Here is a 27,955-nt window from a genome sequence, read left to right on the forward strand (position 1 = left end):
ATCGGCCGATACTGCTGCAAGTTCGATATTCGTACGAAGTTCTTTAATCGTCACTGGCCCCACAGGGAATAATCCAACGGCGTCAAATCGCACGACCGAGGCGGCCAATTGACTGGGCCATTTCGTGATATAACACGTTCACTAAACATGATTTCAAGCCGTTTCAGTTATGTGGATTCCAATATTTCCACTAGACGCTCAATTTTTGATCTGACAGGACGATTGAGACGACCATAAATTGGACATAGCGCTCTTAAAGTTGAGGCCACTGGCTCCGAGTTTCGGTAGTAAATTTTAATAATTTCGACTCGTTAGAGCGTATATCTTTTCATGATTAAATGGCAAACCTTACTGAAGAGCAATGTCAAAAGAGCGGGAAAAATATGTCGTCGTTTGCTGTCCCTATCGGTCTACTTTTGTAGCGTCGCTAAACAAAAAAAAAAACCTCAAAACCCCGTTGCAAATATATTTTTATAGGTCCACCGACGTTTCTTTCTAGATGTTAAAAACTTCGTGGCAAACTTAATATACCGCTGTTGAAGGTATAACAAGTTTTTTCTAGTAGTCACTATGATGTTCGCGCAACAAGCCGCTGAAGTAATTAACGCACCAATGTCAATTGCAGAATGTCTACAAATCTGGTGTATTCGTAGAGGTTATTGATGCATGAATTAGTAAACATATTTACATGGACATACACACCGAAATATTTAAATAATTTACACATGTTAAATTAAGTTAGCAGGTTTGCTAAGAGCAAAAAATTTTTATTAAGCTACAGATGTATGTACATATGTGAATGTGTCCACACATATAACCCATTTTTGCCGAATGTCGTACATTCAGAACTCCCAAAGCATTTTTTTTTAATTTTTTCGAGTAAATAAATTGATGCTAATCATTTAAGAATATTATCCACTACAATGGAAATTAACACATTTCTTGAAAAATTATAAACATTCCATCAACAACTACATACAGACACTGTATTATTGGTTAGAATTGACAAAATTTACTCAATTCATTAATTTAATTTAGATCAAACTGTCATGCTTAATTACGAAGCGATAAAAATTAATCCATGAAAAGCAATCCATTAATCCATAGGAAAATATTATTTTATTATCACTAAATAGTAACACTTCGTATGTACTTGTATTTAAGTCTATATAATAAGGAGTTTGAGCTGCTGACAGCAATATTGAAGCATGACAGTAACAGTTAAAACTTAACTATCACCCAGTATGTTATTAAGCCAAACCTAAACCACTAGGCTATCCTACTCATTAAGCGAAGATACACATTCATTGTGGTAAATTTCTTTTCAGCGAGTGTTTTATTAAGGTACAAAAACAGGAGATGCTCGATGTTAGCCGAAAAACACAGCTTAACCGTTTTTGGTTTCAGCAGCTCCTTTTACACAAAAAATAGTGCTTCTTAACTTACGAAAATATCTTTTATCTGAAGAAATTATTAAAGCTTTTTAAATTGTAAAATCTATGAACTCAATTCCAAAGACTGTTGTGGGGAAATTCAACATCTCTTTTCTAAATGGGAAAACTATGTCATTCTCCAACACTAAAAATTTTATTAAGAGAAATAGGGAGAACGCTTTGAAAGCAAGTCCTGTAGAAAGACCAGGGTGAATTTTCTCTGAGGAATTAACGTTTATTTCCACACCTCGCGTAGTCTAACACTATCAATACAGAATGGAATTCTGTCGTAAATATTATTGCCCATGATACTATAGATGAGGAACTGATAGGGCTGCTTTAATATAAAAAAAGAGATCTAACATAATTTGAATTTAACAGTTTTATGTTTTAGGCAACTTCTTTCATAAAAAACAAAAAAGTAGCAAGCACTAAAATATCATTAAAGGGTTACATGGATTTCCTCGGGTAAAAACAGCATTTTTTCAACAATTTTTTTCTCATATAAAAAATTAAATATTTTATTAGAATTTTTTATTGTTACAAACATACACTATTAACAAAGAAAATCTGAAATTTTTGGAAAAAAATATATTCAACTCGGCTATTGCGAGGCCATTTCCAGTGACCCCTCGGAAAAAAATGCGCCCGCGTTAGACAGGATAATTCCTTACAGGATCACTTAAAAATAAAAAATACCTGTTTTAGTTAAAACCTTAACTTAGAACTTGGGCGAGGAAAAAAAACTGAAATTCGGATTTTTGGCAGACATTAAAAAAAATTAAAATTCCGCAACATTTTTTTGTCAAATAAATATATTCGAAAAAAAATTCTTCGTCCACGGCTTTAAGAATTGTATATCAAAGACCTGTGTAAGATTTTATAAAAATCGGTAGAGAAATTCTCGAGAAATCTTGCCAACCGACTTCAAACCGTGCCAAATTTAATTTACCCTGTGCAGAATATAATAAATATTACCTTCTAAAATCAAGAATATTATTTCTGTATTTTATTTAACCCTTCCTATATATGTATGTATATGTACATAAACATATATTTATACATATGTATGTACACACACTTATTTTAAAGTCCGAAAGTAAGCCTGAACTCCAACAACAAGACAATTTTAGCTTAATTAGGATGTATTTTTCTGCTACCGCACACAGATGGGCAAACAAATACCATCATTAGTGGAACACGATAACATAGTTATGCTTCCATATAGTACATATGTATGTATATACATATATGTACATATATAGTAAGTACCTACAATATGTGGCCATTGAATTATGAACGAAGGAGGAAGAATATCATTTTATTTACTATTTCTGATGTGGGCAAATTAGCTTACATAAAATTTCTCTGCTATTTTGCAGCTGGGACTACCTAGCCTCAATTAAGCCACATTTTGCATTTCTTAATAAAAGTCTCGAAGTCGAACTTTCTTTGGTGTACTTTGAAAAAAAAAAAAAGAACATGCAGCTTAAGATAGCTTGATTCTGTTATATGACACTTTTCTAACTTAATAATAGTTTACGAATATCACAGCACTCCAACGATGGTATGCTTTTGAATTTTTCCAGAAGTCGAAGAATTTTCACCTTAAAGCAAACGTTATAATAAATTGCTGGCGCACACAATTCAATGGCCAGCGACTGTACGAAAAATACATACTATATGTTTACATATAGTATGTACTTTGTACAATATATGCAGACATTATTAAATAAGAGCGAGTAAGTAACTAGTTAAATTAGTGACTAACATAATGATTGAAATAGTGAATGGAATTCTGCAAACCTCTGACATATTTACTGCGTACCGCGGGCCGCTGAGGTGGTTTTATTGCAATATTGCTGATTATCGCTGCGCGTTTATGCAAGTACAAATATGTAGTACTATGTGCGTATGCAGTAGACAGCAGACGGTGCCGATTGTGTAGGGGTATCCCACGCCCTTTTTAATAGTTGCGGAGTACGTTGGAACTAAAAGCCACGCCAATGTATTATATATGTATGTATGAGTTGTGTTCCTGGACGTTAGCGTATGGGAAACAACCAACTAAATCTACTATGCAGTGAATTGCTTTTATTATTGCACTGTTATATGCATTTACGTTGTTGTCACACTGTTGTTGCACCACCACTCGGTTCACTTGTTAACGAATTAGGTTTTTTTTCACTTTCTGCAGCTGCTTCCTGCGAGTTTTATGCTTCACTTTCAAAATATTCACACACACGCCTACAATGCAGAGCTACTGGCGCACTTATTTTATGTAATTCACTGGAAGACTCAATTGACTTTCACAAGCACTAGAGCACGCATTCAGTTCGGTTGCATTGAGTTAGCTTTTTGCCTTAAATTTAACACATAATTTTCGATTAGCATAATCAACTTTGCTTACACGAAACTTTCCGTTGCCAATGACAAATCCAATGTCAGAACATTATTAAAAATAAATATTCATTTGTTGCTTGAAAATTCGCATCAATGTATGTATGCGAGTGTATGTATGTACATATGTATTTCGGAACATACATGCACACATGTACATATATAAACTGTATGTATAGAATGGCGGAGAAGCGCGCCACAAATATCTACACTCGGTCGCGTTGAGGATAAACGGCAAAATGCTTCCAATATTCTTAGCGGCAAATAGCCAATATTTTCACCCGGCACACGTTAAAAAACTCAAAAACTCGCGCAGTCGCTACCACGGACGCTGCCGTCATTCAAAAATAAACTCTTCAAATTTTTACCCACGGCAAAATATTTATGTATTTCTAAGGAGGTGCACAGCATTCTCTTACACAGTGGAGGCGCACTAGTCACGGAACGACTACGAAAACATATACGCATGTAGAATTAAATAAAATGAGAAAAAAATTATGATCTCGTCGACGATTTAATGTCACATTCGCAAATTGCCGCTTGTTTGCAAACACACGCTTGCACACGTTTGCACATGCATAAGATTGTAGCAACACGTCAGCAAGCAATGCATTGCCCCAAATGACTTATGCAGGTATGTATGTACTTATATTTACATATGTATATTCATAAATAGATACATACATATGTATGTATGTAGTCGAAACAATAAAAAAGACGTTTTTTGGATTTTAATGGCTTCAATTGTTTGAAAGCAGCACGAACACGGCAAACTAAATTAACGAATTCCGCACGAGCAAGCAAGCGATTAGCTATATAGCTCTGACTGGATAATAAATTGAAGAACAGTTAACAGTTAGAATAGTGTAGCTATTTGAAGTTAGCTACAGTTGTAAAACTTAAACACATTAGAATAAAGTGGCGTGTTATAATAAAATGTTATGAGCATTTCGGAAATTAAAGGCTACTCGCTGTTAAATACAATAAATTGTTTTTGCTCTATGTTGAGTGCGCACTTTAAATGTTATGATTGAGAGTTTCGTGTTTTTGACAGTTTGTGGCTGTTTCGCATGTATGCCTTAAATTATTTATTATAGGTTTAACTTATTGTAATTAGCGTTGTATGCGTTTCACTGAAAAACTTTTAAACAAGAGATTGCTTTCTTTATATGCATAGAGTGTTATCAACTAGAAAGCAACGAGTAAACAAATTTAACCAAAAGCAACGGTAATTACCAAATGTGTTGGCAAGGTTGTTGGAATATTATTCAGGCTAAAATGCTACTGAAAACGAATGTAGTATGTATTTTTTGCTTTTTTGCTGTAAATTTCCTTGGAACGATTGTAAAAAGGTATGTCCTTAATTATGATGTCAAAAATTAGCGCGATCTGTCAACCAGTGTGTTTACAGCAGCTGTTTATGTCAGTCGACCTCAGTAGTGTTTGTCGAATTTTACAAAATTTTTTAACGTATTTGTGTTTAGGCCAAACACTCAACAAATATCATTGAGCAAGCACCGTATTCACCTTATTTAGCTCCGTGTGACTTCTGGTTATTAAGCAAACTCAAATGATCGCTCCGGGGGAAACCGTTTTGAAACAATTGAAAACATTAAAACAAATTCGACCCGAGAGCTGAAGGCCATCCCGAAAAGTGTCTATAAAAATGTTTTGACGATTGGAAGAAGCGTTGGCACATGTGCATCACCTTCAAATGGATGTTACTGTGAAGGCGATAAAATAAATTTGGATGATTATTGAAAAATGTTCGTTTTATTTATAAATTCCGGATACTTTCTTGACAGAATGTATGTAATTAAGTGGTCAACATGTAAATCAATATTTATGCAACTTAGAAATTAAGTACAATTATTGCCATTTTCGATTAATTTGCTGCACGATATGTTTGAGTTCTGCTCTCTTAACAATAAGCTAACAGGTGAAAGCTGCAACAAAAACTAGTTGCATGAATAACACAGAATATGCGAATGCAATATTATTTCCTTTATGAGTCCTATGTAACTTATTTGATTAGGCCGTTAGATTTGGTATATACAAGTTGTTTGTTCTATTCGCCACTTAGTGAGTTTCGGCGAACCTTATTTGGTTAATGAGAACATAAGGTTTCGTTTTTGTTATATTTTGTTTCTGAGTTTTTAGGAAAATTTGCGACCGTACATGCACTTTAATTATTGCAACAGTGATTATGCGGTAACATCACTGCGTTAAAGAGCGTTTAATTGCAATTTTGATGAAATTGCATTTGTTTTGGATTCACACTTTTTAAACACACACCCATAAGAGAGATTTTACCGTCGGTTAAGAAGCGTTGCAATTAAGTTAAATGAATTTATGTACTTTATGCGTTGACAAAACACTAATACAAAATGGCTGCACACTGATTAACATGTTCCCACATGCATTGGTAGTTGCATATGTATTAATTGCAATTTTTCATTTTTTATATTTTTTATGAACTTTATAAACATATTTTTAAGGAAATACATGAATAAAGAATTTAGTACAAATATTTTTTTTAAAACAGAAATTAATTGCTGCTAACTCAGCATAAGCATAAAATAATTTATGTTGCACCACTACTACCACACATCGCGCTTTTGCAATTTTTTACCGTTTCGTTTTTATTCCACCTACACTCACTACTTCCGACCGATTATGGCATCATCACCGGTACCTGAAGCCGATAATAAGCACGCGCCTAAGACTTTTCCTATCGATTGGCCGTGTCTCGCGCCCGTGCCATTCCATTCAATGCGAAGATTGCAACTAGTACTGTAGCGTATACTAAAGTCTGAGCTAAACTGTTGGCGCAAACTCACACAAACACAAACACACAGCCCCCCATACATTCAGGCGAACGTGTTGCGGAAAAGCGTGACGATGAAAAGGTGTGTAGCGGCAGCAATGACGGCAGCAGCGGTGTAGCAAAACATAAACACGAATTACACACGCTTATATAAAGATTTGTACATTATATATGTATGTATATAACTTAATATATGTATGTATATATATGTATGTGTATGTATATTATATATGTATGTATGTATGTATATATGTATGTGCACATATAGATATAAATATATGTAGTTACATATGCACATATATGGATATGTGTACAGCTCATGCTCAAAGCATTCCAAATCCATATAAGACATGTGCAATTAACCAAATGCTTGTGTATGTGTGCGTGTGTCTATGTTGGTTCAATTGTACATTCAAACAAACTTAAGTACCTTTTAAAACATTAGTACACATCAAGGCAAACATTATACATACATACAAGCATACAAATGTATGTACATACATACATATGTGCTTGTAGTATTTGGGTACACAACACTAACGAGTGGTGGCTACAAAAACAAATAAACAAGAAACAATAGAAATAGCAATAATAGAAATAATAAACAAATCAACAGCCATTTAAATCCATGTAAAGACACAAAGCCACACACACACACACACACACATCACCACCAAATGTATGCCACGATAGGCAATGGACGTAAAATACATAGTTAGTTAGCCAATACGAGTAGGTACTAGACTATGCAACTACACATCTCTGTTGCGTTCATTTGCTTAGGAAAGTAAAAGTGCAAAGAGAAGCTCTAAACAAGTCCAAGTCAATCACAAAGCTTTGCTTGCACACGTGTATGTATGTAAGTAGTATATGTATGTACATAGTACGTGCATCTCAATAAGGTGATACATCGACAATAAAATCTCTCACCTACAGCAGCAGTAAAAAGCAAACAGAACAACTTTTTCAAGTGCGAAATTGCAAACAAGCACATACAGATATGTATGTAAGTGTGTATGCAACATAAGTGTACACTGTGAGAAATGAACGCCTTCGCTTCAATAATTCTACTGCTTAAATTGAACTGGCTAAGGCAAACATCCATCAAAGGTGATCCATATACATATGTATGTATATGCCTCATGCACTTAGCAACTATTGTTTACAAAACATTAAACTGTTGTTAGCTTTTTGTACGCTGCTATTACCTTTTTTTCTAAAATAACCTTTAAATAATTAATCACCTCTTCGACTTGTAAAACCCTTTCTTCATATTGAATCCATAAATTTTGCACACATCTGACTTTAAATATATACACCCAGCCTTAAATTAGGTATTGCCAACTCAAACTTTTGGTTTGGTAATTTCGATTGCATAGCTATATTTGACTTGCGTTCCAATCACATTAAAACACTGAAAAGGAAAAAGTCAGAAGGAACTTGAAATTGTGGACGTGGTTGCGGTCCGAAAATATTGGTTCTCATGTGAAATATTAATTAAAAAGTCTTACTATTTTTTGCCCAAAGTATAGTGGTGCGATCAGAACAATTTCTTCGGAGATTGCTCAGTTACGTTGCAAAGTGATTCGAGAAAATTTCATGAATATATATATCACGTTAAATAAAAAAGCTTTTCACTATTTCTCATAGTGATTTTATCTCAAATACAAACTCTGAACACTCGAAATTCCCAAGGAAAATCGCTTCGCTCTATGGGGTCTTGAGAAGTTCCAAGAAGATCAGACGTTTTCGAGCCAAATTTTGTTTCAGCCTTGAAGTCCATTTCTGGCTCAATGGCTATGTAAACAAACAAGAGCAGAGCTCCAATTTCATCTAGAAAAAAAAAGCGGTTTGGTGGTCGGTGGAATCATCGGTCTATAGTAGTTCTTCAAAAATGATGGCGGTGAGAACGTAATCGTCAATGGAGACCGTTATCGCGCAATGATAACCGACTATTTGATGCCTGAAATTGAAGATAATTTCACGTTTTGGGCCGGTCGATTGGCCACTAAGATCGTGTGATATCTCACCGTTACGACTTTTTCAAGTGGGAATATGTAAAGTTAAAAGTCTATGCGGTCTATGTCATTCGCCAGTTTCCAGTCGAAATACTCGAACGGGTCATCGAAAATTGGACTCAACGGATGGACTACCTGAAGTGTAGCCGGGGCCAACATTTGAAAGAGATAATCTTCAAAAAATAAATGCCAAAGAATGTTCTTTCGAATGATAAAAAAAAATACTCCCCAATAAATTTGTGGTTATGTGTTTTTTCTTTAAAAAAACACGCAACGTTGGAATGGATCACCCTTTATAATAAAAAAGATGATTTTGAAATATAATGCGTTACTCACAATTTTTTCCGTTCAAACTTAAGAGAATTGTTTACAAACTCTACGTATTTTCATACGCCAAAAGTTAGAAATTGTTTTGACACAACGATGAACATTGACCCTCACGAGTGTAAAACAATGAAAGGGAAAACAGACAAGAATAAAAAAACAATTTTGGGCATGACGTCAAACTTTTCCGGCAGCTTTCAAAATTAGGTAATTAAGAACAAACAGTATGTACAGTGGAACAAGTAATTTACTTCAACAAGAACAATGTAAAATAATCTCTTTTTTGGAGATCGCATTTCAACCTCTGTGACAGAAACAACTGTCATCGTCAACTTATGGAATGCTGGTAATTTTTTGGAAAAAACTCCTTCAAATTTTCCGAAATGTACCACACACCAATATGAAATTCGTTAAAACAGAAAATAATTAGGTAAAGGAATATTTGAGAACATATTTATATTTCACAAAATAGTTTGGGATATTTTCAATAATTACAGCTAAGCAATTTAGGCAAAAAGAAAATAGCTAAATATAAACAACGCTGAACCCAATTTTCGACGGTTTTCAAGCATAAATCGGCCTACACTACTGCAATTTCACGTTCGATAATCGTACGAACTTCATCAATCGTCGCTGGCTTGTTGGCATAGATCTTAGACTTTATGTAGCCCCACAGGAAATAGTCTAATGGCGTCAAATCGTACGACCGAGGCGGCCAATTGACTGTGCCATTTCGTGAGATAACAGGTTCACCAAACTTGGTTTTCAATAAATCAGTTGGGATATTCACTGTGTGGCTTGTGTCGCCGTCCTGTTGGAATTATATATTGTCCAAGTCCATATCACCCAATTTGGTCCAAAAGTATTTTTTCGGGCTCACTGGCAAGGGAACATTTTGTACTGTGCCTGTGGATTAAAAATTTTCCACTAGACTAGTTGATCTGATAGAACGATTGTGACGGCCATAAATTGGTCGCAGCGTTCTTAAAGTAAATTTTAATAATTTCGACTCGTTATTAGATGTTATATCTTTCTATGATGAAATGACAACCTTACTGAAAAGAAAAGTCAAAAGAGCGGGAAGAAATATAGTGTCGTCAGATTTTGATGGTATACAAATATATACATTACTACCGTAAATTTTCTCAAAAGATGCAAAAACCTTCGTGTTCAATGAGTTTAAACTTACAATGAATTTTTTCCAGTTTTTTTCAAATTTCAAACCGACTTTAGTCGCGTTCGTGAGTTACGAATTTACTACAGTTATGAAAAAATAATTATTTAGCAAAATCAATGACATTGAATGTATAATATATACATATAATATATATTTCGTACTGTGTATATACAGATTGCCTATACCTATGCATGTATATTTACGGTGTGATCAAAAATGTACGAATATAAAAATATGGATTTTGTGGATAGCATCGATTTTTGAAATACATACGGTAACTGGTATTGAAATGCTCACCCTGCAGAGCGCTTTAAATTTCCCCCATACAAAATTGCCAAACACCGGAAAGTATATGGCTGATAACCTTGATAAGGTTAATCGAATAAACCCTAATCACATGGTCAATGGGTCAGAATGAATGGCTTACTTCGCAGCTTTATTTTTATTGCGAAATAAATTCTCACACCCCTTAACGAATATTTATAACTGTTATGCATATACATATGTATGTATGTAAATACATAAATATTTAATAAATAAAACTTATTGTGCACATTATGCAACGAAAAGCGCAGACTAATTTAAGTTGACACCTTTCAAACACATTCGCACATAGACATGATAAAGCTGGTGCGCTAATTTTCATACAACTGACACTTGTCGGCATCTCCTTGCATGCGAATATTCAAACAAACATACATACATATGTACACACACAAACTTATTTTGCATAGCATGCAAGCACATTTGCAATAATTTAATAAATTGGCAGCTTTCTCACTGCACTCAAATAATTTATGTGCTTACATTGTTTGTGCCGTTACAATGGAACTGTCAAAATAGCGCGCAACACAATATTTTTGTTGGCAGACACTTTCATTTTGTTGGTTTTCATTCCGTTTGATTTATTATTTTCATGAAATTTCTGTACAAACTGCAGTTGCGGCCACTTAAAGGCAAAGTGATATTTTTAAGCTACAATTCCTCGGCATTTGCACGTCGAAGGGAAGTTTTCCCAAAGTAGAAATGTTAAAAAGTTTCCAAGTGCTACATCCCACTGCTAATAGCAACCCTTTTGTTGTTTGAAAGCGGGTAGAGTAATCGTTTGTGTGATTGTGAGACTTCGCGTGAAGGCGAAAGTTTCGTGTTAAGGGAATTTCAGGCAATACATTCAAGCTGCCACCATACAAACTTTGCTCAGCATCAGCAAATAGAAGGCAAAAATGTGTTATTAACATACAGCTCAGCTACAAGCCGGCAGAGTAACCTAAAAGGATTAAGTGGGCGAAGAGTAAAATTTAAAATCAACCAAGCATTCTGGAATAATTTATAAATTTATTCTGAATTTTTCATACACATACATACATACATAACACTATAAGATTTGAAGGAATTTACTTTTTTGTAACAATACCAACAATGCATCGCGATGCCCCCAAACCCTTTATCATTCTTAAAAAAATAAGCGAAAAATTGAATAAAGCAAATAAAATCCAATAACCCCATAGGAATTATTTATTCAAGACACCCAAAGCACTTGTTAAACCTCAATGTCATGAATTTGCATGCAAAATGTCTAGAAAAAAAGAAAGATAAAATTCCCTGACATGTTCTTATAATCTGTCAATAGTAGGTGAAATCAATTAAGCATGCTTCTGTATTGGCGTTTCTTTGCAATTTGCGGATTCATGAAAATTTTCCGCCTCTGCTTTTTGATTTTGTATTAATTGAACCGAAGTTTTAAATTAATTAGTTCGTCTCCATTTTTTTTGCGAGGTTATTATTTAATGTTTTAAAAATGAATGCTTTGGATACCGAAAAGTGAGTTTGAATAATGCAGCGGTATCATGATCCGCTATCAGTCATTTCCGTCCAAAGGGAATTAAGACGGGACTTTGCTGACACACAAGTAGGTGGGTCTTTATAAGGTTGGCAAACATGTTTGCTAAATCTGGAAGTATCGCAAGAAGACCGTACCAATGAGATCTGTCTGGTTAAACTTTCTAGATTTAACTATTCATCTGGAATTTAGCCCAAAAATATCCTATGAAAACGGCTAAGACCTTGCTTTGTTTTTGAATAGTTTTTGAATGGCAGCATTCTATAGAGCAACTGCTCGCAGTTATAGATGGGAAAGTTGAAACTTTAAACGCATTTTCCTCGAAATGACCTTTTTCAAAATTGCTGACAACATAACTCAACGAGAAATTAACCGATCGACTTCAAATTAAAACTGAGTTTTCTTGAATATAGATCTACGATCTTTTTGATTGGCCTTAGAAAAACCGATAATTTTTTACCTAAAAAAACGACATCTTCGAAACTACGACATTTTGTTAATTTTTGATGTTTTTCAAATGTCGTAAGCCATTGTATAAGAAACACCTTCAACTTTAATAACCCTTTTGAAATTTTTGTTTCAGCTACTCATTCGGCCGGAATCATGTCAGCAGCTGGGGAACTTTTTTTGGCATCAGAATACGGCTATAACTCCCATTATTTTGCAATATTTTTGTAAAAAAAAAATTTATAATATAGCTGAAAATATACCTTATATGTTCAAAGAACTTCGAAACATTCGATCGAGTACTTTCTTAAAAAAAAAAATTCACGAAAATCGCCTACTTTTTCATGGGTTACACTGGTATAACCCCTTAAACATGTTGAATTAGGTTTTTTACTCAGAACAACGCCGATTAGGTATCCCTTTCAATAGCGTTTGGTTCCAGCAAGATGGAGCAGCTACACACATAGTCAGACCTATCCAAAGAAAATTAGAAAACGAATGAATCAAGAAACTTTACCATCCGTTGGCTCCCAAGATCACCTGATCTGACTGCGAAGGTGAGGTGAATCAGAAGTCAGAAATCTGACTGAAACAGTCCATTAAATCGACTTCAAGCAATGAATAAGTTTCTAATTAGGTATCACATACTACATATGTATATGCGTGACTGACTATGGAGGTCATTTACGATCCATAATTTTTAAAAATAATTAAATATATAAAATATAATAAAATTTTCTATACCATAAAATATGTAATGCATTGATTTAAAAAAGGTCTTGCGGTTTGTTTTTGTAGCACGATTCGTGCGCCATACAAATGAAGTTTTGTATGGAAAACTTTTTTTTATTTTTCATGCTATCTTCACGGTGTCATGTTCAATACACGATTTACTGTACGAGGCAACGACACAATCACCGATAAAACTGTTCAGATCGGACCACTATAACATATAGTGGATAAAAATTTGGTTATTTGTGAAGGATATTACAAGTTCAGTGCAACCGTTTTTTATATATTTATTTTATTTTTTGAGTTTCATAGATGAGATCTATCCACATCATACCTTTTTTGCAGTCGTTGTTAGCGTTTGGAGAGGTTTTGGGTTGTGATTATTAAAAACATACATTTCAATTTTTTAAGTCGTTAAATTTGAAACAAATTCCGCTGAACTCGAGAAAATAGGTGAGTTTGTGTTGTTGCATCATTCAAAGGTTTTAATTAATTATTTAAAAATAGAGCAAAGAGCTTAAGATTTATAAATTCTTATGCAACTAAACTGGACGCAAATGAGAAAACTAAAACAAAGGACAATATAAAAATATAGCTTTGAACAATTGTTTCAAATAATACATATTTATGTATATTCATATATAGAAACTCTAGTTAAAGAATTCATTGCGTTTATATATTTGTATTTATTTAAGTACGAATGTATTTATATATAAATACTTTCAAGTTGTGCAGGTCATAAGTTAGCGCCTGGAGGCCAGAAGCGTCGTTAGAAAGTTAACACAACAAACGTCAAGAATACTGAGAAGAATGCACTGGCTTAAGTACTGTACTTGTAAAATAAAAAAAAATGTTTTGTTTTAATTAGGACAAGTATTCAAGCAATGCTGGCTTATTCAACACGAACTAAAGAAATTTTTATAAAAATCTGAAAATGCTAAAAACGAAAAACTAAATGGCTTACTTGTAAACTCTGCATTGGATAAAATATGTTTTAGACTGACTTTTTTACAAGCAATTTACAAAATAGGTTATCGCTTGAAGAAATAACAATAATTTTGAGATTTCTTCCCAAATTGATTTATTCTCACTTGATTTGCTTACGGAATACTTTGTGGCATGTTCAGCCTCACTTGCGGCAATATTCTTTGCTTCGTCGACTTTAACATCTTCAATTAAATTGTCGCCTGGACAAGAAGACAAACAGAGTCCGAACTTTAAATTAAAAAACGAATACAAATTACTCATAATCGGAAGGTAACACTGTTTCGGTTTAAGCTTTCAATGGCGAACTAAACACAGGATACGCCGAATACCCATCAATCCGAACCGGTAAATATTATTGATTATAAAAGCAATTTCAGAGTGCACATAGTAGATTAATTTCTAGTTAAGTATATGTACACACATTAGGTTGACATTTAAAAGCAAAGTAATTAATCAGCTTTATTGTAAATTTCTTGTGAATAAATCATTCCCATGTATTTTTATTTTCACGCGAAAGAAAAATTCGCATCACGAATTTCGTGTAAAATGTTCGAATTTCGATTATGCTATTGTGAACCTTGGCAAGCTGTCACATAAGGTTTTGTTTTGATTTGTTGGCATTAAAAAATGTGTCAATATAAATATTATAAAGCCAATTATGAGAATTATTTGAAATAATAATGGTTTTAAAAAAAACTTCTTGACTGGTCCCACGTTGGGTAGCAACTTGAAACTCAATGGTTACATTTTTCATTCTGCAATATATTTCGCTGGAGGTCCCCTGTTATTTGAAGAATCATTTAATTGCATTCAATAAACGCGCTATTTCATATTGTCTTCTTTTTTAAAAGCCTATATCAGGATTTTCGGCCTTATTGTAGACCAAAAACTGTATTTGCTTATTACCACAAAGTGCTCGTATAGAAAACTTTTTCATTTGACGAGATATCTTCACAAAACTTGATATATCTCCGAAGAAATTATTCAGATCGGACCACTATAGCATATAGCTGCCATACAAACTGAACGATTGTATTCAAGTACTTGAATGGAAAAGTTTTTATTTGACAAGTTATCTTTACGAAATTCGGCGTCCATTATTGTCGAAGATGAATTTTCCCAAAAAGAAATAATAGAACGGGCCATTATAGCATATAGCTTTCATATAAACTGACCGATAAAAACTAAGTTTTTGTCTGGAAACTTGGTTAGTTGGTAACGTCGTGTCTTGTTTTCATTTAATATTGTAAGAACCACCATAATCATCACAGATATACATATGCATATATTTACAAATAATAGAAAGTTGTGCGGTTCAAGAACAAATGTAAATATTAACACAAATAATGTGCACGCCCAAAAAAAAAACTTACTAATAATAAAATAAAAGTTAAATATAGTGAAATGAAGAATAATGTATGTAAGTATATGTGTTTAACAAATAAGGAGTTCCAAGGAAATAAAATATGATACTTGCGTGTCATTTATATTTACATTTTTGTTTTTGCTGACGTTACGGAAATGTCAACCAACAAATTAAGCTAACCGGTACAGACCAACTAATCAGTCGACGCCAGAAAGGACAATGGATTGCTACAAAGGACCCAAACACTCTTACTGTTCATCACAAGGCGCAGCAGTTAAAAGGTGTGCGTGTCGAGCAGACATTACGTCTGCGGCCACAAATAAAAAAGTAATGCAAATGAGTAAATCAGCGCGTAAAGGTGTACACATACTCGTACATACATATACTTACAGAAATATATTTTTAAAGAAGAATGAAGGGAAAAGCCAAAGTTCACGCAAGAGAAATGCAAAGCAAGCTATGCGCTCATACTTATTTGTGCACGAATACAGCTTGCTCATAACGGTAGTGGCGAAAAGTGACAATAAATCGCGCTTTGCCAGCAAAAAGTGTGGCCTTGAAGGAAAAGGGAAATACGAAGAAGAAATGATATGGAAATGTCAGATGTTTGTAAGCAAAGCGCAGTAAAGTGAGTAAAAAAAAATAACAAGAAAGTTAATATGACGTTAAAATATATTATTTATTCAAGAAATATTTATTTTTAAAGAAATCTACACAATGTATTCGAGCCAACTCTCGACTCGGCTTTGAGCATGTCACTTTTGACAAATATAAAGTTTTTAGAGCAGTTACTGCTTGTCTGAAACATTATCTCTAGCAAAAAAAATCAACTTAATTACCGAAGATTAAATCGAACGGGCCCAACCAATTCTTCAAAATTTCCAAATTTCTTCGGAGATTGTAACATTGCCTTTGATAATAGTCAATGCCAAGTTTGGAGAAGAGAACTCGTCAAATAAAAAAGTTTACCATACAAGCACTTGATTACGATCGTCCAGTTTGTATGGCAGCTATTTGCAAAAGTGATCCGATGTGAACCATCTCTTTGGAGATTGCACCATTGCCTTAGGTAATATTCCAAATTTCCTTAATATAGGTCGTCAAATAAAGAGCTATCCATGCAAACCCTTTATTCCGATTGTTCAGTTTGTATGGCAGCTATATGCCATAGTGGTCCGATTTGAACAATTTTTTTTTGAGAACGTACCGGTTCATGGCATAATAAACCATGCCAAATTTCGTGAAGATGTCTTTTCAAATAAAAAGTTTTCCATTTAAGAATTTAATTGCGATTGTTTAAGTTTGTATGGCAACTATGTATATGCCATAGTAGTAGTCCAATAGCGGCTGTTCCTACAAATGAGCAGCTTGTTGGTGAGAAAAGGGCTGGTGAAAAATTTCAGAGATCTAAAAACCTGAGGCACTAGTTCGTATATACATATATATGTATATATAGAATGGCGGACGGACGGACAGCCAGAAATGTCTCAGCTAGTCACGCTGATCATTTATGTATACATTTTATATGTGCTCTGAATGTTACAATCTTCGTGACAAACTTCAAACCCTGTTCAGGGTGTAAAAATAGATATAAACAAGCAATTCTTCAAGATTTTCTCAATAGAAATAATCAACATTCAGAATTTCCTTAGAATATTTTAGTGGAAGTAAAATCAAACGAATTTCATGCACATAAAAAATTTAGGAAATATTAAAATGCACACCAAATAACTGTTTACAGTAATAAAGCAATCCACAATGATAAATGTAAGAGGGAACAAAGTAACATTTCGACTGTTCTAATATGGAAACAAAACAATGCTGCACACCTTTCACCGCGCGCCGTTCCCGCCACAAACCTTTCGACCCTCGCCTGCCGCCACTGCACTCTTTTAATTAACACGTTTTTCATGTCACCGCACACATACGAGTACACCGGCCAACGTATGACCAACCGATACTAGCCAATAACTAACGGCCGAGTAATAACTCCTCGACGCTGTCTACTTGGCAGGCGGTAAAAACGCAAGCCTTGTTAACAGGCCATTAGCATTACTCAAATAAAATGGTAATTAATCAAGTTGCAATTCGATACACACGTAGAATGCGTACGAAGGAATTGCGTGCACTTCGATTTTTCCGTTTTCGATTTTAGGGGCGCACGGGGACCGCAATAAACCGCACTCACTGCTGAAGACACTAAAAATACGTATATCCTTCAATGTGCACGGAAGCGCTTTCATCTCATTGTCGATAGTAATTTATGCGAAATTGTATGAAGCTTGCAGTGCCATTTATAGCCACTCATTCACACTATCGCTCACTCACTCACTCACTACCTTACACGTAGACGTTCCAATGACAACTGAATGGCGCACAATGAACAAAATATACACGAACGATGATGATGTTGGCGGCGCAGAGTGGCACAGGATGATTTCGAATCTCCGACGAGAGCACTGGCACAACACACTAACGACGTCATCGTCACCACAACACAGCGTCCCGCCAATAACAATGAGCGTCAACAACACCGCTGGCCCAACAACTGCAGTTAAACGTCACGGCAGGACACACATGCGAAGTTGTTGTTGCTTTCGTTCTGGCTTTGGAACGACTCCGTTGGGCATACAAATATTTATCCATGTACACACTCCATTTAAATCTCTACACAGTAGTACCACATAAATATTGATAAAAGCACCGCTGTGTTGGCGACATAGTGACCTTCATCGGAAAAGCGCTTAAGTAGCGAAAGTAATAGCATACCGATATCGTACGAGTATGCCCACAAACAAAATCAAAGGAGCTCAGATTGGTTTGGTGCTTTATTTAGCGATAAATTTCAGCGAATGTGGGAAATACTTAGCAGTGACTGCCTGTGTTTACCATTACACAAATGTATTTCCTCAAGCATTTCAATGTCGGTACGAAGCTCTTACGATATACATACATACTATGTGTGTATAATAAGCAATGCGTTTACGTAAAGGGTGGCGTTGGTCCTGAGCAACGTACGTTGTGTGAGAAAAGATGAGAGGCAAACGCAAAGCTTTCTGTGTCCACTGACGAAAAAGCTCAGTAACAGTAAACACCGGTTTCAGTATTTGTAATTTAATATTAAGTAAAAGGTGACCAGAAATCATAAGTTCCGAATGTATAAGCAATAATTTAAAGGATAACAGCTCATAAAAAATTACATTCTTAAAGAACGGAGCCTTGGGAGGCTATGCGTGCTTTTTAAACTTTCACTGTTTGGAATTCTAATTTTTGAAACTATTTACTTTAAATATTCAATATTTTTCTTAGATTAGCAATAATTTTTTTTAATTAAAATTTACTTTTATTGATGTCACATAGCAAGCCTCTAGAACTGATGCTTCGATGATGTTATAGTTTTTGGCGACCTACATGTCTGGTTAAGAGTTTTTTCTAATCTCGGGTCTAAAACTATAGAATTCTTATTCGACTTAAGAAGAAATCCACCTTTCACTTTGGAAATGTCTAGGGAAAAGTTCCTGCTAAAACAAATTTGAGTGATAGAAAGTGGTGACACAAATTTAAAGAGAATTTTACTCAAGCCATATGAATAATATATTGTGACGAAAAAGCACCTGGAAATTGTTATTAAACAAAGCCTTCAAAGATGGTCGAAATATCGTTATAGACATGCCACGTTCTGGACAACCTCTTCAAATAATGAAAATCTTAAAAAAAGTGAAGGATATAGTGCTTAAAGGTAAGTGTTAGAGAGATGGCAAAAGAGCTCGACATCTCTCGCGAGTCCGTTCGAATTATTTTGACTGATATTTTGTGTATGAGACGCGTTCTTGCTCGAATCGTCCCGATAAAGCTGAATTTTTTTTTCAAAAAGACTACGACGCAATGAATACCAACAATCAACCACCGGATTCACCCGGTTTGGCTCCGTGTGATATTCTTTTCTTCCCCAAACTGAAATTGCCGTTCCGTACAACCCGTTTTCAGTCGATCGAAGAGATAAAACAAAAATTCGTTGCAGGAGCTGAAAGCCATTCCAAAAAGTGCTTATGAAAAGTGTTTCGAAGACTGAGAAAATCGTTGGCATAAGCGTTTTACATCTGGTGAGGATTAACAAAATAGATATTGAGGAATAATTAAATCTTTCGCGTTTTATTTACAATATCCGGGTACTTTCTTGTCACAATGTATATTAAAAAAGCCTATACAGTTTGTAGATGTTTTATATTATTCCGAAGAACTTATTCGACGCTATATTTTAAATCATCTAAGGTTCGGAAGCTTTAAAATACAATAAAATTGATAACAAGAATTTGATTAGATTTTAGTAATAATATTAACATAGTGCCTCAGACATAATTGGAGCTCACAGATTTTTTAATTGCTGGCTGAACTTTCTTATTTTTGGAGTTTACTAGGATACGGTCCATCCAACAAAGTGAAATCGTACAAGTTTTTAGCCACCTCCGCAAGAATGGCGTATAAAAGAAACAACTTTTTCATCGCAAAAACGAACGTTAGAAGGTTATCTTAGGAAGAACTATTAAAAAAGACTTGTTTAATATTTGTGAGTGTGTGTAATATCTCGATTCTTAGTGGTAGGAGCAGCTCATAGGACTGAGATAAAAGTGTGCTTAGGTTATAAGTTGCTTCAAGTTATTGTAAAAGGAAAAAATATGCAATAATGCAATATCTATTCATAAGAAAAATTATAGACGCTTCATTAAAATAATGGAGTTATCTGAAAAACATTATTTTATTTTTGGTTCTTACCAAAATTTATATTTCAGCAAAATTTTCGAGATAAAAACGAGTCTTAGTTAAATCTATTTGTATCCTCATTGTGACCGACTTAATATAAAGGGTGATTTTCAATGAGGCTATACTCTTTTCGAAGTTAGTCCTTTTGACAGCTGTTACTTGATTTAGGTATCCTCAGTTTGGTTTTCTAAACTTTGGAGGATGGAGCCATATGTTGAAGTTGACGCAATTGAAGAAAGTTCTCTGAGCGCCATTCACTAGGTAGTGGCCAGAAACTATTATTTTAGATATGGCTCAAGCAGCTTCCGGTCTTAGACCAAGTGTCCTCTGGGTAGCCGAAAAACATCCGTTTAAAACGAGCTAAAGTGAGTCTATGTGTCTAAGTGTCTATGCCAATAAAGAAGACGAAGTTTGGTTTGACATTCCATAATGTACAAACTTACTTCGAAAATCGTGCAAATTTATTACCAAAATTTCGATTTCGATCTATGAACTCACTTTTGGTTGAACGGGCACGTTAAATATAAAATTGTCGTATTTGATATGTTAATAATCCCCAAGGACCTGCCCCTATGGGCAGAAGGAATCATTGGTCCGTATTTCTTTGAAAATGAAGACGGTCAAACTGTTGTAGATAATGAGGAACGCCATAGAGCCATGACTAATAACTTATTCGTGTCTGAATTTAAATGATGTTGATGTTGACGAGCTCTGGTTCCAACAATACCACGTTGCATGCCATTCAGCCAACGAAACATTGAGGAAAATTTTAGGTGAGCGCATTATCTCGAAACGTGGGTCTGTGGCGCGGCCTCCAAGTTTACAGGATTTAACACCGCTAGATTATTTTATGGGGACGAGACGATTGACATCTTGGAAGATACCATATTCGGCTCATTATTACTGACATACGGCCTAAATTGCTACAAAAAGTGGTCAAAAATTGGGCCTCTCGGCCGGAATTTATTAGAGCCTGCCGTAGGGGTCGTTTTCCCAAATAATTTTTAAAATATAACGGCAACGGGGCCAATTGCTAAAAGTGGCATCTAAGCCGGAATTTATTCGAGCCAGTCGCAGGGGTTACTGGCTAAAATAATTTTTAAGACATAACGGCAAACTGTTATCTTTAAAATAAAGCAAAATTACATTTTACAAAATTACATTTTACAATTTTACAATTAAATTTTATATGTATGTATTACGTTACAAACGTAACGTAACGCGGCTATAAAATATTAAATAGCAATAAAACTGCAAATGAATGCACAAAAGTGCACACAAATGTCCGCCCTCACCTGTGCACTTACGATATCTTCCTCGGGTATTGTCGTGCAGGAGGTGCGCACATGCCGCACCCGATGTATAACATCCAAACTAAGTCTGTGCTCGTCGCGAATCGCTTCTGCCGCCACGCGAGATGTTAAATGGCCGCCATCGGAAAAAGACCGGATGCGAACGGCCCCATGCTCGTCTGTGGTTAAACACACCGATTTAAAGCGATCGATCACCGTCCCTTGCATTTGATTGACTCCCAGCGTATTGCCCATGGCAATTGTAAATACAAAAACACCAATAAAATAAATATGTATATGAATTCGCACTCAAATAAAACTGGGCTGCGTATGTGTGTATATCGCGGCTTTCACACATACATATGTATGTAAATAAGGAAGCTATTGATAGCCAACACTAGGAAGGCGCCAATCCGACAATTGCGATAGAGAGTCAACACTCGCGAGACCGTAAACTGTGCGGTGTGTTATGTATGTATGTGGGTTGCACCTGCAGCTAGTACCGCACGCCTCAAGGATCCGGGTCAGACTGAAATATGCAGATTTCACACAACAGCATCCGCTGTCAGCCTGCTACATATTTTACAATTTATAATGACTAGAGCAATATTAGCAGTCAAAGCGTCAACTTTTAACTTAATTACAGCCCAACACAATGGTACGCCTTGTATTTTGCACTAAACGGGCACGTTTGTATGTATATGTAAACAACAACAAAGATCCAATGCAAGGAAAAGGTTACACACACGTACATTGAGACGCTGGGGTGGAGTACTGTTGCGCGCTGACCAGCTGGAGGGATATACGGTTTTAACAGGTGGTTTCTACTCCAACAACAAAGTAATGCCACGGTAAATAAAAATAAATACACAATGAGCGAGCGAATATGAGTTGTATGAGTGACAGGATATTTTTAGGGGTTTCGTTATTTTTTAATAACGGTATTAATGGATAGAATTTGTGGCGTTTAAAAATTAATCAAGTGTGAAACAGTTGAGAGTACAGTGGCGGCGAAAAAGTTGTGCAAGTGGTGAAAAATACATACATATGTATGTATATGTATAGAAGTTTTGCTAAATACACTTTTAATGTTGAACTTTTCGGCTACACCGAAGCTTTAATACCTTTAACAGATCAAGTTTTATTACAAGAACTTTAATTTGATGAATCAGTTTGTGTGTTAGCTATATGCTATGGTAGTTCAATTTCAACAATTTCATCGGAGATTATATTGTGGTCTTGGAGAATAATCTGTGTAAAATTTAGTGAAGATACCGGATCAAATAAAAAAGTTTTCCAAATCAGAAGTCTTAGTTAAATCTATTTGTATCCTCATTGTGGCCGACTTAATATAAAGGGTGGTTTTCAATGAGGCTATACTCTTTTCGAAGTTAGTCCTTTTGACAGCTGTTACTTGATTTAGGTATCCTCAGTTTGGTTTTCTAAACTTTGGAGGAGCCATATGTAGAAGTTGACGCAATTGAAGAAAGTTCTCTGAGCGCCATTCACTAGGGAGTGGCCAGAAACGATTATTTTAGATATGGCTCAAGCAGCTTCCGGTCTTAGAACAAGTATCCTCTGATTTCGATCGTTCCTAGGGCTGCGCTTTATGCTGATTGATTGTGCCTCCCATATTTGTGCGAAATTTCATATCGATATCTCAAAAACTGAGGGACTAGTTTATGGAGCTGAAACGAGGAGGCACAATCTTTTTATAAGAGTGTATAGCTGCTGGCGTATGCCGATGATATTGATGTCATTGGCCTCAACATCCGCGCCGTTAGTTTTGCTTTCTCCAGACTGGATAAGGAAGCGAAGCGTATGGGTCTGGTTGTGAACGAGGACAAGACGAAATATCGCTTATTATCAAACAAACAGTCATCGCACTCGCGACTAGGCTCCCACGTCACTGTTGACAGTCATAACTTCGAATTCGTAGATAATTTCGTCTATCTTGGAACCAGTCACCAACAACAATGTCAGCTTCGAAAACCAACGCAGAATAACGCTTACCAACAGGACTTCGGACTGAGTAGGAAATTGAGTAGTAAACTCCTTTCATGACGAACAAAGACCAAACTCTATAAGTAACTCCTTATTCTCGTCCTGCTATATGGTGTAAAGGCATGGAGGATGACAACATCTCTTGAGTAGACGTTACGAGTTTTCAAGAGAAAAGTTCTGCGGAAAATTTAAGGGCCTTTGCGCATTGGCAACGGCGAGTATCACATTCGATGGATAATGAGCTGTAAGAGATATATGACGCCATTGGCATAGTTCAGCGAATTTAGAGACAAGCGGCAGCAATTTTACGAATTCTCGCAAGTCTGCTTCTTCAAATCTAATATCATGTGAAGGCACCGAAAAGCTAATCGCAACCAAAAATGTCTTAAAAACAGACAAGAAGCGGGATTTCTAACAGATCACCTTTTTAAAGGTTTACGAACGGACATACCTAGAATATAGTTTAAAGGGACAATACTGGGAAAATTATCAATAATCAATGTGTTCAAAACTTAAGTTACGGATCTCCTGCTGCATTCTTTTGGTAATACATACTATATATCTCTAGTCACGGACTGTAATATCTCTCAAGCAGAAGTGGCAGCCATAAAGGTAGCAGCAGATGTACTTCTCCGAAGTGCGACTTTTTTTTAAAGAAGTATACATCCAACGGAGGATGGAGTCATGTGTAGAAGTTCACGCAAGTGAGGAAAGTTCTCTGATCGCCATTCACTTGGGAATGGCCAGAAACGATTCTTTTACACATGGCTCAAGCAGCTCACTACTTCCGGTCTTTGACCAAGTATCCTCTGGGTAGCCTAAGAACATCCGTTCGAAGGCGAGCTAAAGTGAGAAGGCGAAACATTCCCTACAAGGGTTGTGCGCTGGGTTTGGGACCCGCCACGTAAAAAAACACCCCCAGTGAAGAGCTATAACCAGCCTCGGATGCACTCATAATTCCCGTCCTGCTGTATGGTGCAGAGTCTTGGACGATGTCAACAACGGATGAGTCGACGTTGCGAGTTTTCGAGAGAAAAGTTCTGCGAAAGATTTATGGTCCTTTGCGCGTTAGCCACGGCGAATACCGCATTCGATGGAACGATGAGCTGTACGAGATATACGACGACATCGACATAGTTCAGCGAATTAAAAGACAGCGGCTACGCTGGCTAGGTCATGTTGTCCGGATGGACGAAAGCACTCCAGCTCTGAAAGTATTCTACCCGCCGGGGGAAGCAGAGGAAGAGGAAGACCTCCACTCCGTTGGAAGGACCAAGTGGAGAAGGACCTGGCTTCGCTTGGAATATCCAATTGGCGCCACGTAGCGAAAAGAAGAAACGACTGGCGCGCTGTTGTTAACTCGGCTATAATCGCTTAAGCGGTTTCTACGCCAATTAAGAAGAAGAAGAAGATACATCCAACGAAATAGCAGAGCTGCTATACAGCCATTGAGCTCTCTAACAGTGAGCTGAAAGCTAGCCAAGGAGTGCGTGATCTCACTAACAGTAACATCAAGTTGCTGGCATATTAAAGTTGCCTGGGGCAAGGCACACCGGAATCGACGGAAATTGTAAAGCCGATGAGCATACCGAAAAACTCAGCCATACCCTAAATTCAGCAGGTTGGGAACGAACAGAGATTTTCCTGCCTTCGTGCATTCGGGCGCTAGATCTATGAGTTTCGCTCGAGCTCAACAAACGTTGATCAGCAACCAGCACTTGTGAAGTTGCTAAAACCTTCTGACCCAAACTGCAAAGCTCACATCGCCGCAATGATAACACAAGGGATCAGCAGTCCAAGTAGGATTATTCGCGACTTCACGAGTACTCAACCTTCCCTTCCAAGGGAACCTCCAATTTATCGTTACTATTTTTGTAGTATGATTTCTCCTTTGCCTCATAGACTTCATAGACCTCAGTGACCTCAGTTTCGGTGCTCATTTTTGCATTAGACAAAAAAACAGGAAATAGCTGCTGAGGCGCCAGATCTGGTGAAACGGTAGAAGCGGTAGCAATTTGAAACCTAATTCAAAGATTTTTGCTGTCGTTTTCACTAACTGGTGACACGTTACTTGGCTTGGTGAAATAGCTCTTTCTTTTTTTCGAATGCGACCGTTTTTCGGCAATTTCGTCCTTCAACTGGCCAATAACGCCAATTAAGCTATATAAAGTTGCTGTTGATGGTATTTCCTGTTTTAAGGTAGTCAATAAAAATTATCATATGCGCATCCCAAAATACAGACGCCTTCGGTCTCCAAATTTCATCCATATATCTCAATTATATTTCAAGCCATCGTAAATATTATGAGGGATATGATATTTAGAGCAAAGTCTAGACCGATTTTATTCATATTTATCGTTAAATAATATTATGCTTATAAAATTCCATCAAAAGTCAACGGTCTGACTGTATTCAGTTTTACCATACACAAGTATAATATTACCGGAAAATGCAGCTCTTTGAATGTATTTAAGATAACTGATATATTGACCAATATTCATATACAGTATAACGTCAGGGAGATTTTGACGAGTTTTTATCCGCTTTAGACACCGTGGCATGCTATTATCATAAAAAATTCTCTTCGAATTTCAATAATATGACTCACATATTAATGTTGTTATTGTTATAACGGTAGAAAACATTCCTGGAAAAATTCGAGAAACGGTGACGAGTTGACAGTCCTTGGCCGTATAGTAATCCGGGTTCGTTACCGCTTCTAAGACCCGACTGTCGTGGGAACGGCTCACAGATTGATTTAAATATTCGGTAAAAAGTCAACCATTGGCATTTAGTCCAAATATTCGGGAATATGGGAACTTAAACAGTTATGATCGCTTTCCCCCATTTTCACATTGTACTTATAGGTTTTCGATTAACGGATTTCTTTCGACGTGGCAACAGTCTGATTTCGCTTATCTGTAATACCAACCTTCCTATAATGCCAACGGACAGGGTTACAAGTTCAATTCTTACGCAGAATTCAAATCTTCTCGTCATCATGATCATTCACATAGATTCACTGACAGTAACATTAATAAAATTTCTTATATATAGACAAATATCTTCGCAGTGTTTGTATACACTCAGTACTCGTGGCAGAAACTAACTACTCCATACATATCTCGATTAGTTTTAAGTGTTCTACCAACAGCTACAAGTTGCAATACTATAAAAGTCTTATTTCATAGTTCTCTGTTATCATTATTAGTTTATTATACTAACGAGTAGAATATTTTTAGATTTCCCAGTTCTATCAAAAAGTTGTTTTACCGAAATGTGGAACCAGCACTTAGGCAAGGTTATAAAGTTGGTAATCTGAGCAAGCTTTGTGCCATAAATCATCGAAAATACTGCATCGAGCACTGCTGTTACTTCCCCGCCTTCAGCTTCGTGATCTAGTCTAAGCTAATTATTTTCCACAGGAAACAAATGGATTAAAAATATACAAAATTTTTTTCATTTATTCACACACATTTTATGCCAGACTACTAACAACTACTAAACACGCTTACTCCATAAACACGAATTGATTTTTTTTAATTTAATATCACTTTCCTTGTTCCTAATCCCTCGTCGACTAAATTCTGCAGCTTTTTCTCTTTCTACGTTTGCAGCCCCGGCGTTTTGGACGCCGTTTCTTGGCGCAACGCCTCCTCTTAGGTCTGCGTCTGCGGGCACATCTCGCCTTTCTTCTGAGACGTTTTTTCGCACAAGGATTCGGGCATACTATACAAGTGTCTTGGAATGGCGTCACGCGCATTTGTGTCGGCTGCGCGGGTAACGGTGCCGGTGGTGGTGGTGGTGGCTTCCTTTTCTTCGGTGCATAAAAAGCCTATGGTAAATACTTAGATTGAACTGAATGATGGATCAGACAAAATTCACACTAACCTCTTCAATAAACTGCAGTTTGTCCTCCTTGGGCATATTTCTCCACTCCCTGGCACCGCGACGTATAATCTCGACCGCCGATAGCCCAGTATTGCGCAAACGGAATTCTCTTAAAAAGTTTAAATATGGATTCCGATGAAGTGTCCCGCTAGGCCGGTGGCATTTTCCATTTCTCGTTTTCAAAAAAGCTGTTTTAGATGGCGGTTTAGGCGTCGATAATGTTTTTTGTATTTCCATTTAAATTTTTTTATAATAAAATATATACATATGTATTTATAATTCAATATTTTTACACTAGAATTTGTAATGCTTGTGAAAAATGAATGAAATGAAAATGTAATATCAAGAAAAAATCTTGAAAATATTTTCAAATGCTTTGTGGTAAATTATTTCCCAATTATATGAGTGCTAAACATGTAAAGTGTTATAATGTGTAATGATACCGTATAATAGGTA

At 36.0% G+C, this 27,955-nt stretch overlaps 2 protein-coding genes across 7 annotated transcripts in view; both read right to left on the reverse strand.

Annotated features, from left to right (window-relative positions):
• LOC120778834 (cAMP-dependent protein kinase type I regulatory subunit) overlaps nucleotides 1–27,955 on the reverse strand; it is a 54,657-nt gene that overhangs the window by 20,030 nt on the left and 6,672 nt on the right. The window contains exons 1-2 of one of the 5 annotated variants that reach the window (XM_040110853.1): nucleotides 17,740–17,865; nucleotides 3,240–3,795 (exon numbers count right to left, since the gene is read on the reverse strand). The exons of 1 other annotated variant lie outside the window; for it this stretch is intronic. In XM_040110853.1, the coding sequence (XP_039966787.1) occupies nucleotides 3,240–3,248 (9 nt within the window). In that variant the 5' untranslated portion in view covers nucleotides 3,249–3,795; nucleotides 17,740–17,865. Of the gene's footprint in view, nucleotides 1–3,239; nucleotides 3,996–6,465; nucleotides 6,613–17,739; nucleotides 17,866–21,607; nucleotides 21,629–27,955 lie in introns of those variants that run through there. 3 more of the 5 variants (XM_040110851.1, XM_040110848.1, XM_040110852.1) reach the window with 3 other exon arrangements.
• On the reverse strand, nucleotides 27,046–27,831 carry LOC120778836. Of its 2 annotated transcripts, none has more exons than XM_040110856.1 (2): nucleotides 27,500–27,831; nucleotides 27,046–27,425 (listed from the first exon to the last, which is right to left on the reverse strand). In XM_040110856.1, the coding sequence occupies exons 1-2, from the start codon at nucleotides 27,734–27,736 to the stop codon at nucleotides 27,189–27,191; spliced, it is 474 nt and encodes a 157-aa protein (XP_039966790.1). In that variant the 5' UTR covers nucleotides 27,737–27,831; the 3' UTR covers nucleotides 27,046–27,188. The 2 variants fall into 2 exon arrangements, with proteins under 2 accessions (XP_039966790.1, XP_039966789.1); XM_040110855.1 differs by having other exon boundaries at nucleotides 27,046–27,443.

This window comes from Bactrocera tryoni, chromosome 5 (genome assembly GCF_016617805.1).
Source record: "Bactrocera tryoni isolate S06 chromosome 5, CSIRO_BtryS06_freeze2, whole genome shotgun sequence".
NCBI classification, from domain to species: Eukaryota; Metazoa; Arthropoda; class Insecta; order Diptera; family Tephritidae; genus Bactrocera; species Bactrocera tryoni.

Bases quoted from the DNA above. Each gene is read 5' to 3' on its own strand.
- LOC120778836 (XM_040110855.1), bottom strand. From the start codon at position 27,736: ATGGAAATACAAAAAACATTATCGACGCCTAAACCGCCATCTAAAACA. The intron at 27,444-27,499 runs GTTAGTGTGAAT...TATTTACCATAG, and splicing joins AACTGCAGTTTATTGAAGAG to GCTTTTTATGCACCGAAGAA.